The sequence below is a fragment of the Panthera onca genome, chromosome B4, assembly GCF_046562875.1.
Source record: "Panthera onca isolate mPanOnc1 chromosome B4, mPanOnc1 haplotype 2, whole genome shotgun sequence".
Lineage (NCBI taxonomy): Eukaryota > Metazoa > Chordata > Mammalia > Carnivora > Felidae > Panthera > Panthera onca.
The window spans coordinates 136811234-136823654 of NC_138345.1; the positions used below are offsets into that span (position 1 = coordinate 136811234).

The 12421-nt window shown below is 57.3% G+C and overlaps 1 protein-coding gene across 6 annotated transcripts in view; it reads left to right on the top strand.

Annotated features, from left to right (window-relative positions):
* Positions 1 to 12421, top strand: part of ARHGAP8 (Rho GTPase activating protein 8) — a 64541-nt gene that overhangs the window by 33956 nt on the left and 18164 nt on the right. For 5 of the 6 annotated variants that reach the window (XM_078449329.2, XM_078449330.2, XM_078449331.2 and 2 more), the window contains 3 exons: positions 607 to 693; positions 4099 to 4197; positions 5308 to 5418. In XM_078449329.2, the coding sequence (XP_078305455.2) occupies positions 607 to 693; positions 4099 to 4197; positions 5308 to 5418 (297 nt within the window). The remainder of the gene's footprint in view (positions 1 to 606; positions 694 to 4098; positions 4198 to 5307; positions 5419 to 12421) is intronic. The other variant, XM_078449332.2, reaches the window with a different exon arrangement.

Here is a 12421-nt window from a genome sequence, read left to right on the forward strand (position 1 = left end):
AATAAGCCGGAAGTGAGGAGTTTCGAGTATTTATTACCTTGGCGTTTAACATGATTTACTTAATTACGTGTTCGTATTATTTAATCATGGCTGCTTTTTACAACCAGCTCCCCAAATTCCTGAAATTCGGACAGCGGGCGACAGGGGGACCGCGCTGGCTGCACGTAGACGCCCCCCTCCCTCCCCGCAGCACCTGGCCAGGCCACCCCGCACGGTGCCAGCCTCCTTGCCTCAGCCTCGTGGCTCTGCGCTGACTTATTCTGGAATGAGGGGAGCACGCAGGCTCTTTAAGTGGGTGCCCGGTACCCCGTTGGCGGGCGCACCGGGGCTCTCCCAGCGGCCTGCCCTTGCGAACTGCTCGGTGCGCCCCGCCCCTCCCCCTGGGTGAGCACCCGCAAGGGGGCTCTGCTCTCGCAAACTGTGAAGTGCCGTGTGCGTGCCAGGTGGTGCCAGTGGACGGGAGGTCCCGATTCCCCTTCCTGCTTTTGGGCCAACGTCCTTAAAGTGGCTCTGTTCAGAGAGCGAAGGTTCTGAGGCTCACGGTCAGGGCTCAGCTTCGGGTGCGGGGTGTATTGCTCTGAAGTCCTCCCACGCTTCCCTCCTCAGGTACAAAAAGAACTTGAAGGCGCTCTATGTTGTGCACCCCACCAACTTCATCAAAGTCCTGTGGACCATCTTCAAACCCCTCATCAGGTACGTGGTGCTCTAGGCGAGGACCTCGCCGGGGCAGGAGGCTGCATCCCGTGGGGCGGGGGGACGGCCCTCCCTCTGTGGCACCGTGGCGGTCTCGTCCCTGGGGCACCCGTGTCTGGGGCACTCTGCCCGCCCCACGGCTGTGGCGGGTCACAACGGCTGACGGTCACGAATAGGACGCCAGCTCACGACAGCTGCGAGCTTTGTACCTGGCATTTTATTATTATTATTATTTTTTAATGTGTATTTATTTTTTGAGAGAGAGAGAGAGAGAGAGAGAGAGAAACAGGACAGGAGCAGGGGAGGGGCAGAGAGAGAGGGAGACACAGAATCCAAAGCAGACTCTCCAGGCTCCGAGCTGTCAGCACAGAGCCCGACGTGGGGCTCGAACCCACAGACCGCGAGATCATAACCTGAGCCGAAGTCGGACGCCTAATCAACTGAGCCACCCAGGTGACCCTGTACCTGCTGTTTTAAATCCCGCCCTGGCCTGAGCACCTACTTTATGCACCTGCGTTGGGGGTCCCCAGTACCACCTCGGGTTTCATGATTCACTACAAGGACTCCCAAACTCAGACCAGTGCTCGTTCCAGAGAGCGTGGCCCGTGCGGCCCTGTCACTGGGGCCGGCTGCAGTTCCCAGGTCTGCAGGTGCCACTGGGAGAATGCCTGGAACGGCAGCCTTGAGTCTGTTCCCATTTAAGGTGGGGAGAGACTTCTGAGGCCAGAGTTCCTTTCATTTCGGGAGGATTCCCACGCAGTCAGTGTTCCCACCTGGCTGCCTGTGCCGCAGCCACACACGCACCTGTTGGGACGGTGGGATTTCGTTCGTCTGTTCCGTTGTTTAACCAGGGCCACCACGCCGGTCCCTAGCTGACGTGGTGAGAAAGCCAGTGCCCGTTACCCTAGTGCCCGAGAAGACCGCTCAGATGTTCTCCTGCTCCTGGGTGCTGTCACTCACCTTAGAAAAGCTCTGAGAGTTCTAGAAACCTCTCCAGTTCTTGGGGGAAAACCCCTCTCCCACTCTGTAGTGCGGCAGCCCAGAGGCTGCGGTGGTTCTGGAGCTCAGGCTTGACTTGCCCCGCCTCTGATCACCTGTTCCTCTGCGCAAGACATGCAGCCTCCCTCTGCCTTAATTTCCCCGGGAGACAGACTGTGCGGCTGTACCGATCCTGTGGCAACAATGTATTGACGGAGTGTTTAGAACAGGGCCTGCCTGGCAATAGCCAGTGCTCAATGTTTGCTGCTAGCATTTGCCCAGCCCCTACCTCCTGACTCATTTTTTTAAAAAAATTTTTTAACGTTTATGTATTATTGAGAGACAGATACAGAGCGTGAGCAGGGGAGGGGCAGAGACAGGGGGAGGCACAGAATCCGAAGCAGGCTCCAGGCTCTGAGCCATTAGCACAGACCCCGACGCGGGGCTCGAACCCACGAACCATTAGATCATGGCCTGAGCCGAAGCTGGTTGCCTAACCGACTGAGCCACCCAGGCGCCCCCTGACTCATTTTTTTAAAAAAAAAACCTTTTTATTATCCTTTTGTGATTACTTGAATTACAATTTCTTATGCACCGTACGTGCATAGCACCCCAAAACAATCCTATGACATCAGCTGTATTTTCCCTCTTCCAAAGGAGAGGAGGTTAATGCTCAGAGAGATTAAGCAGCTTGCCTGAGGTCACACCGTGAGTAATGGCTCAGCTGGGATTCCCTGTGTGGCTCTGCCCCTTATCCTGCCTCAGGCATGGACACAAGCAGGTGCCAGGAGACAACCTCAGGACTGAGGGTTGGAGACCCCGGAGCCAGGACTGGGCTCTGGCTGTGTGGCCTTGGGCAGCTGCTTGACCTCTCTGAGCCTTGAAGTCCTCATTTGAAAATGAGGAGGGCAAATCCAGAGGCTCTCCAGAGCCCATGAACAGGAGTTTCCCCGGGTCCAGCCCCTACCTCCTGACTCAGACCTCTGGAGGTGGGGCCTGGTGATTGAATTCCCTTGCCTGGACTGCCCCAGGGTCTTTCCGGGTATGAGAGGCAGGAAGCATCTGCCCTCCAGAGCCTGGGGACCAGCAAATGCTAGAGGGGACCAGCTAGAGGGGGTCAGGCAGAAACAGAGCGAAAGTGGGGGGCACTCCTGCACGGGCAGTGTGGGTTGGCACCAGAGGCCTCCCTGCAGCTTGGAAGCTCTCTGTCCCCCCACCCACAGGCAGTTCACGGGAGATGGTCAGGCCCCCTCAGCCCTTAGGGGCAGGTGGCTGGGGGTCCGGGCACTTGGTCCGATTCCCACTCATCCACTAGGGGGAGCCAGCGCACACGGCTCGGCCTCCGCGGACTCTGGGCTCCAGACTGCCTTCCGGTAGAACAGCTCAGCTTCAGTTAGAGAAGGGAAAGAAAGGTTCTAGAAGTTTGCTGGGCTCTGGATGGCCAGCGTGGAGCCTGCGGCGGCCAACACGGTGTCCTGCGCTTGAAGATTTGTCAAGAGGGCACATCTGCTGAGTGTTCTGACCACACACACAGAGCAAAGGGATGCCCAGGAGAGCTTTGTAGACAGCGGATATGCTTGGTCCCTTGATCGTGGTGATGGTATCACGGTGTGTGCCTGCGTCCACGTTCCCCGCGTTGTGCACGTGAGATCCGTGCAGTTTTGTGGAAGCCAACTGCACTTCAGTAGAGCCGCGGCAGGGGACAGGTGGTGGCGGCCTGCCAGGAGCAGGGCTGGGCCGGGCATGTGCCTTCTCACCCGCCGGATCCTGTTCTGCGCCCGCCGTGCAGCTCAGGAAACGGGCGCGTTACTAACGGCAGCCAGGTGCCGGTGCCCACCAGGTGTCGGCCAGTGGGCATTCGCCTGGCTGGTCTCGCTCGGGGGGAGGACCCGTTTCCGAGGGAGGACTGGGGCGCTGGGCGGTGGGTGGGTGGATTTGGGGGGGGGGGTTGTCTCCGTGAGGCTCGCTCCGGTGTGGCCTCTTGGGTGCCACCGTCCTGGAGAGAGACCAGTGTCTCTCTTGGTCCCTGTCCCCGACGGGAGCCTGGAAGAGGGAGGGGTGCCCAAAAGGGAAGCCACCGCCAAGCGGGAACCGCAGGCCCTCGGGGCCCCTCCCTGCATCTCCCGGGTCTGTGCAGATTCACTCTCGGCAGCTTCACATTGGAGGCAACTATTTATTTTCGTGCAGATGAGACTCTCAAGAGTGTTTGGCGCAGCCGAGATCTTACGAAAGCAAAACCTCTGCAGACGTGCGCTGCTTCCGTTAGGGCCCGGTTTTCTCTGGCGTCAGCACTTAACGTTCACTTAATACGGAAAACGCCCGCATTGTTCTTCCTCGGCTGCCGCCACCGCCCCTCCCCCCCCCCGGGCCCCTGGCCTCTCTGGTGCCGCCTCATCGGTTTTTATTCTCTTGCTTCTGCCCTTCCAGTCATAAGTTTGGGAGAAAAGTCATCTATTTCAACTATTTGAGTGAGCTGCACGAACACCTCAAACACGGCCAGCTGATCGTCCCCCCCGAGGTCCTGCGGTGAGTCAGACCCTCTTCCGACAGCCGGGAGAACACCTCCGTGGTTCCACGGGCCTCCGTCCAGTCCCGTGAGCGTGGAAGGCTTCATTTCCAAACGTGCGCCCAGCAGATCCGGCCCAGAAATCTGCGGCGTCAGCAAAGATGCCGGCTGCTGACGCAGAGAAACGAGGCTGCGGGAGGCCGTTGGCGGGACGGGAGGTTATTCTCTCCCCGCGTTGCAAACTGATTTTAAAAAATAAGGCGTGATCGTAGCTGCAGTTTGCTGCCTTGCTATTTGCCATTTTTGCTTTTGAGCAGAGAACTAGGGGAATTTCTCGGGCGTGTGGAATGAAGCGTCAGAGGCAGTGGCAGGTGCTCTGGAAACCAGCCCCGCCCCCCCCCGTGGCTTCTGCTGAAACCCTGTTAGTGCGTCTGTCACTTCATTTTATGTGGCTCTGTGGTCTCTCCCGTGGGGTCAGGGGAGCAGAGGAAGGCATGTGGCCGGTTGGCCCCACAGCCAGCACAGGGGCTGGTCTCGAAGTCCCGGCCAGGCACCCTCTGCCCTTTGCGGTCCCCACTCCGGGGGCTCGCCGAGGGAGCAGAGTCCTCGCCAGGCCGCATCGAGGTGGGCAGCCTTGCAGGGGCAGGGGAGGTGTTAGCTCTTCTGGGCGCCAGGTCACGTGCCCGAAGTCGGGCACACAGAGCGGTGTAGGGAGTGACCCTGCCCTTGGAATGCTCCCACACGGTGGGGACCACAAGTCGGTGAGAACAACTAGGGAGGGGACTATCAGGGAGAGCTTCCAGGAGGAGGTGACTGCTGAAGTGAGTTTCCAGGGGACAGGAAAGGCTGGGAAAGGGTGTGTCCAGCAGAGGGAAGCCTTTGTGCAGACATGTGGGTGAAATGTTGGCCAAGGGTTGGCAAGCGAGGTTGGACGTGTGCCGGGGTGGGATGAAGGCCCAGGACGGCGGGGGATTGTGGGGGCGGGGCGGATGCACACGCGCACACAGCCGCACACGTGTGAGGTGGTGGTGCGGCACGTGGGCCCAGAAGCGTGAGGCTCGGGGCACCCGGCGCGTGGTCCGAGGCTCCTCCCCCGCGGGCTGAGCGCCGCGCCTCTGCTGTGTCCGCAGATACGACGAGAAGCTCCGGAACCTGCACAGGGGCCGGGTCCCCGCTCCCGCCAAGACGCCGCCGCCGCGGCCCCCTCTGCCCACCCAGCAGTTTGGCGTCAGTCTGCAATAGTAAGTGAGCCGGTCCGCGGCCTGCTCGTTTCCTCGGTGGGACCGTGGGACACTCCCACGCCCCGGAGAGGTCGTCCCCAGACCCTTCCTTCCGCAGCCCAGCTTACCCTGCGGAGAATGCGAAAGGCGCCCTTTCCCTGCAGCGGGGAGTGCGCGGTGCGCGCTCCCGCCGTGCCGCGCGCGCTCCCGGCGTGCCGCGCCAAGATCCGGCGGCGGCGAGCAGAGCTCTCGTCGCCGCGGCTCGGTGCTGCTCGCCGGCTGCGGTGGCTCCCGGCTCCCGGGCCACGGCCGGACGCGTGCCACCACCCCGGAGTGCAGCGTGGTCTTGTTCTTTGCTTTGGCCAGCGAGCCGGCGCCACGGTGGGGCAGGCCACGTCGGGAGGGGAGTTTGGGAGCCACTAAGCGAGTTTGTGTCGTGGCCCGAGTGACCGCTGCGTGCCTCCCGCTGACGCCCACGCCGAGCACGAGGGAGCAACGCGCTCCTGTCGGGTCTAAGCCGCCGAGCAGGGAGTGTTCGTGTCACAGCGTGTCCTGCCCTTCCTGGCTGATCTCACCCCTTCTTAGCCACCCGACCCTGAACTCACTCCCCACCTCAGCTTGTTTGCTTATTTCTGGAGTGAGCGAGGGGGATGACGTGAGCTTAGGCCTTTGACGCCCCCTCCCCAAAGGGTTCCGGGCCAGCTTCCTCTCTTTGGAGTCTCCTTCGGAGGCACCTTCTCTGGGAAGCCTTCCTTGATGCTCTGGGCTGTCTCTAGGGCCCTCCTGCATCACCACCCCACCCGAGCAGGCTGCCCCAGGAGCCTCTCCAGATATTTCCCCTGCTTGGCAACAAGTGCCTTGGCCGTGCTCGTGCGCTCTGCTTCGGGCGGTTGGCCAGGCACTCGGGTACCTGGGATGACGGAGGACAAAGGAGATGTTTTATCCCGTGGCCCCGCCGGGCGGTCGGGTCTGGTCTACACCACGTGTAGGAAGACCAGGGTTTGCAGGGCGGGGGTGGGGCCCACTAGGTGGTCGTTTCGTGTGGAAGGTGGCATGTAGTGTGCTTTCCCACGCAAAAAGCTGATGACCTTTAAGATCCACAGTGGGGCTCGATGTGGTTTGGAGGGATGAGAATGGAGACTCTCAGGGTAGTGTCCTGGCTGGGGCGCTGGGGGGTGCCTACGTGCTGCCTCATACCTGTCACTTGTCTCTCCCGAGGCATCTGGGCACAAGGACCCTTCATTGTTCCCTCTTACGGGCTCCGGGGCCACAGGGGAGACAGACGCTGGGGACCCCCTCTTTCTTCTTGGCCTAGAGTGAAGGGGGTAGGATGTGGTGGGAAGAATGATGGCGTCCGGGGACGTCAGTGTCCTGATCCTGAGCCCATGGTGGTGTCACCTTACATGGTGAAAGAAACTGCAGATGTGAGTCGGGGAAGGATCGTGGGACGGGGAGGGAATGATCCCGGATCATCCAGGCAGCCCCGGTGTCACCACAAGGGTCTGTCTGAGTCCGAGAAGAGGCCTGAGGACAGAAGCGGAGGTTGGAGTGACATGGGACCTCGAGCCAGGGGATGCAGGCCGCCCTTTGGAGCTGGGAAAGACAAGGAACAGATCGTCCCTTAGAGCTTCTGTAAAACTACAGCCGTGTTGACCTGTTTTAGCCTTCTGACACCCCCATGGGTGCAGGATAGGAAGCTTCTGTGGTTTTGAACTGCGGAGTTTGTAGCGATTAGTTTATGGCAGGTGTAGGAAATGACTGTGGGGCAGGGAGAGGTATGTGGGGGAAGGAGGTATCTGGGGGGGGGCCTGGGAGAAGGAGCTGAGGGCGGGGCTGGTAAGGGGGTGGGAGTCGGCACCTCAGGTGTGTCACCGCAGCTAAAGGTAGGCCCTGTCTTCCAGAACTTTCTGCGATGATAGACATGGTCCTCACTGCCAGGTTGTGGCTGTTGAGCACTCGAAATGTGGCCAGTGCAGTTGAGGCACTGAATTTCTAACTTTATTTAATTTTAACTGATGTAAAAGTTTTTTTAATGTTTGTCTATTTTGAGAGAGAGAGCGTGTGCACGTGTGGGCATGAGTAGGGGAGAGGCAGAGAGAGAGAGAGAGAGACAGAGAGAGAGAATCCCAAGCAGGCTCCACACTGTCCGTGCAGAGCCGGATGTAGGGCTCAAACCCACAAGTCCTGAGATCATGACCTGAGCCGAAACCAAGAGTCAGACGCTCAACCGACCGTGTCACCCAGGCGGCCCCATCTGATGTGCCCCCCTCCCGCTGCCCCGCTGGACAGCTCAGCTCTAGACCTTTGGGGTCTCACCGCTGCCTCCCCTCCCCAGACATGCACACAGGTGGGGTCTCCCTGGAGAGCTATTTTGTAAGCACTTAGCGAACGCAGGATATGTTGACCGACAGTGTTCCCGGATGTATCCGGAACAAAAATTTACCAAAGTTTCCTTCTTTACACGCTGTCGGTATGTACTGGAGTGACCTGCTCCCGCCCGTGGGTGTGGCCCCGGCACCCCTGCCGCCCGCCTGGGAAGGCGGCACTGGCAGATGCAGTGACGGCGGGCCCCTCTGGGGGTGCTGGTGAGAAGGGGCCCCCCCGGGCGGTCCCAGGCTCCAGGATTTTCAGGCCTGAGGCTTCTGCTGTCTGTGTCTCCGCCTTCGGCCTGGCCCGTGTATCCGTGCTGCTTCCGTCATCAGTGCCTTCGTCTGACGACTCCAGTGATGCCTTTCACATCGCCGATTTCGTCGTTCCAAACCACTTCTGTCTCCTATTGTCTAATAATAAAACTTTATTTATTTCAAGTTTATTTATTTATTCTGAGAGAAGGAGAAAGAGCACATGAGCGGGGTAGGGGCAGAGAGAGAGAGGGAGAGAGAGAATCCCAAGCTGGCTCCGTGCTGGCGGGGCCCGCTGTGGGGCTCAAACTCACAAACCTCGAGATCGTGATCCGAGGGGAAACCAAGAGTCGGACCTTAACCGGCTGAGCGCCCCAGGCGTCCCTGTGTAATAAAGCTTTAAAAATGAAAGACGAAACACCTCTAAGTCGTGGATTTCTACAGCCATCTCTCTGAGCACAGTATGGGGGAGTCACCCTGGGACCCCTGTCTTGAGCAGGTGTCTTTCAGGGTGCGTTGACAGAGCTTGAACTCCAGAGATGTCCGTTACCAGATCGAAGACAGGTGTTAGAAATGCCTTTATAAAGGTCTTGGTTCATTCCTGTTCTGGGGCCAGTTTTAACTGTAAAAATCAGTTCCTTGTCTTTTTTTTTTTTTTTTTTTAATTTTTTTTTTCAACGTTTTTTATTTATTTTTGGGACAGAGAGAGACAGAGCATGAACGGGGGAGGGGCAGAGAGAGAGGGAGACACAGAATCGGAAACAGGCTCCAGGCTCCGAGCCATCAGCCCGGAGCCTGACGCGGGGCTCGAACTCACGGACCGCGAGATCGTGACCTGGCTGAAGTCGGACGCTTAACCGACCGAGCCCGCCAGGCGCCCCGGTTCCTTGTATCTTTAGGGAGTGCCGAGTCTCACTGGACAGCCTTTGGAAAACATCGTGTGTGCCACTTTTGAGAGATGATCCATGCGGTTGCCTCTTTAAATTAATACTTTATGCCGTTTCATTGCAAACGACTACAATAAAACGGCAATAAACATATTAAGTAGAGTAGCAAATATGTAATCTGTGTGGACCGTGAATGAATGGAAGTCGTTAAAATTCATCACCAAATCCTATTCGCAAATGTTAATTTGCTGCGTTAAGTTCAGAAGCACGCAACAGAAAGCTGTCACCTTAGAACAAGCTAATTAAGGTAACGTATCAAGGGGGACGTCAGAGACTCGAGGTATCTTTGGCCCTTGCCATCGCTGAAGAGAGAAAATGCACGTGTGCACTTGGTACGGCTCTATGTGGGCAGATACAGGGTAGTGGAAAGAGGGAGGGCCTCCTCAGGGCAGAGGGGGGACGCAGGTCCCAGCTTTGGGAAGTCAGGCTGGTTAACTTAAGCAACCCCAGTTTCTCTCCCTGTGACTGGAGGTGAAACCATGCCCTCCCCACCTCCAGGGCCCGGGGGGGCATAACAACAGGGTGTGCAGACCACGGGAACCCGTTCCTGCTGCCAGGCTTGCCTGCCGTTAGTCCTCCTTCATAGTCTCCTCCTCCAGGAAGCCTTCCCGGATGACTCCACGCACACAAGGACCATTTGTTAAAGACACCATTCTTTCCGCCACTGAATTGCCTTGGCATCCTTGTCAAAAATCAATGGCCCATCGCCTGGGTGGCTCAGTCGGTTGAGCGTCCGACTTCAGCTCAGGTCATGATCTCACGGTCCGTGGGTTCGAGCCCCGCGTCGGGCTCTGTGCTGACAGCTCGGAACCTGGAGCCTGCTCCGGATTCTGTGTCTCCCCCTCTCTCTGCCCCTCCCCTGTTCATGGTCTGTCTCAAAAATAAATAAAAACATTTGGCCCCTTGGGGTCTCTTGCGTTTCCATGCTAATTCTAGAATCGGTTTGTCCGTTTCTGTAAAAAGGCAGCTGGGGTTTCAGTAGGGATTGTGCTGTCCCTGTAGGTCATTTTGGGGAGCGTTGCTGTCTTACCAATATTGCGTCTTCTGGTTTATGAACACAGGACGTCTTTCTGTTAACTTGGATCTTTTAAGTTTCTCTCAGTGATGGTTTACAGTTCTCCATCTATGTGTTTTGCGATTTTATGTTAAACGTCTTTTTTTTTTAAGTATTTTGTTCTTTGGGATGCTGTTGTAAAAGAAATTGTTTTGTGATTTCATTTTTTGGATTGTTCGCTCCTAGTGTATAGAAATGCAATTGATTTGGGGCACCTGGGTGGCTCAGTCGGTTGAGCGTCCGACCTCGGCTCAGGTCATGATCTCACAGTTCGTGAGTTTGAGCCCCGCGTCGGGCTCTGTGCTCACAGCTCAGGGCCTGGAGCCCGCTTCGGATTCTGTGTCTCGCTCTCTCTCTGCCCCTCCCCTGCTCGTGCTCTCTGTCTCAAAAATAAAACATTAAAAAAAAATTTTTTTAAAAGGAAATGCAGTTGATTTTTGTAAGCTGATCTTATATCCTGCTGCCTAAGTAAAATCATCTATTAGTTCTTATGGATGTTTTGTGATTTTTTGTTTAGTATTTTCCACATCCAAGACCCTGTCGTCTGTAAATAGAGATACTTTTATTTCTCCCCGTTCATCCGGGGTGCCTTTCACTTCCTTTTCCTGCCTGATTGCACTGGCCGGACCTCCAGTGCTGGGAAGGAGTGGGGCGAGCACACATCCTTGTGTTTTCCTCTTCTTACCGGGAAGTGGCTATGTTTTTCAGCATTAAATATGGTATTAGCTGTGGGTTTTTCATAGATGCTTTTTATCCGGCTGAGGAAAAGCCCTTGTGTTCCTGGCTCATCGAGTGGTGGGTTTTGTTTTGTTTTTTTTCCTATGAAGGGATGTGAGATTTGGCCATGTGCTTTTTTTGCCTTTATGGAGATGATGACAGAGGCTTTGTCCTTTATTCTAATAACATGGTGGCTACATTGATCAATTTTTATGTTGAACGGACCTTGCATCCTTGGGATAAATCGCACGTGTTCGTGGTGGGTAATCTCTTTCTACGTAGATTTGCTTTGCTTTGCTGGTACCTTGCGGATGATTTGGTGTCTGTGTTCGTAAGAACTGATCTGCGGTCACCTCATACGGCAATGTCTTTGGCTTTTCTTCGTGGGAAGTTTTAAAATGACAGTTCAGTGTCTTCACGCATCATACCTTTTCAGATCTTGCATTTCTTCTCGAGACACTTGGCGATAGTTTGCGTCTTGGGATCAGAGTTCATAGCTTCGTTCATCACAAACTGGTTGTTAGTGGCGATAACGTTACTCGCCTTACCGCCACCGCACAAAACTCGTCCCCTGTCCCTTCTCCCCTCTGTGTCGTCATGGGCACACAAACTAGGTCTTCATTTTGTCATTCTTGCCCTGCTCTGTGGCCTTTTAAGTCAGATAAGAGGGGGAGAAAAAGGCACTAACAGTGACACCCGTAAATTCTCTTATAAATAAAAGAGATTCCCGGTGGCATTTCCTTCACCTGTGTGCTCCGTCCTGCACGTACAGGTGAAGCAGGTGGGCAGGTGGGAGAAGAGAGGGGTGGGGGGCTTCCAGACTCGGGGGGAAGCGGTGGGTCCCCCTGCCCACACCTCTCCTGCTCCTTCGCACCTGCAGGGAGTGGGAAGTGGGGGCGACAGAGGCAGAGGTCCCCGTTGGGCCGTTCGTTAATGAGCAGGACCACGTGACTTCCAGCTGCTCCTCTCCCAGAGCGGACGGTTCCCGCTGACCCAGCGGCCACTCGCACGAGGAAGGGAGTGAGGGGTGCCCGGCTTTCGCTTCTCTTTCCCTGCGTGCCCGGGAACACCCGTCTTTGGTCTCCTGCACCGTGTGGCTGTCCGGAGAGCAGAAGCCGCCGTCCTGGGGAAGGGCCTCTGGGGTGGGGGCCGGGCCGGGCCTCCCTGGGCTCTGCTCCTAAGTCGTGTGCCGGCCTGACTTGCCAGAACCCCCCGCCCCACGGGGAGTTTCGGGGGCTGGTCTTGCGAACGATACGAAACTTGCCGGTTCCTCCTCCACCTCCCACAGAGGCCGGCTGTGCAGGGGTGGGAGGGTCAGTCCCACCAGACCCCCACCCGGGATGCAAGGCCGTGGTCTGCTCCGGCTACAAGGGCTTGGGAGTCCGATTCTCACTTGAACCCTTAGGCCGTGTGACTTCCCGTGAAACGATTTGCCTCTCTGAGCCGGCTTTGTCTTCTGTTGCCACGCGGGCACGGCGATGGAGCCAGCAGGCCTGGCGGCACGCCGGCACACCCTCGGCCCCCTGCACGCGGCGGTTGTCCACGTGCACTGCCGGGTTCCGTGGGCGCCCGGGACCTCCCGGCCGCCTTTGTGGCCCAGCGAGGCGGCCCGGGTCCCCAGCCGGGCCGGCCGGCTGCTCCTCCCGCTCCGTCCCTCCCGTCGCTCCAAAGCTACAGCCTGTCCT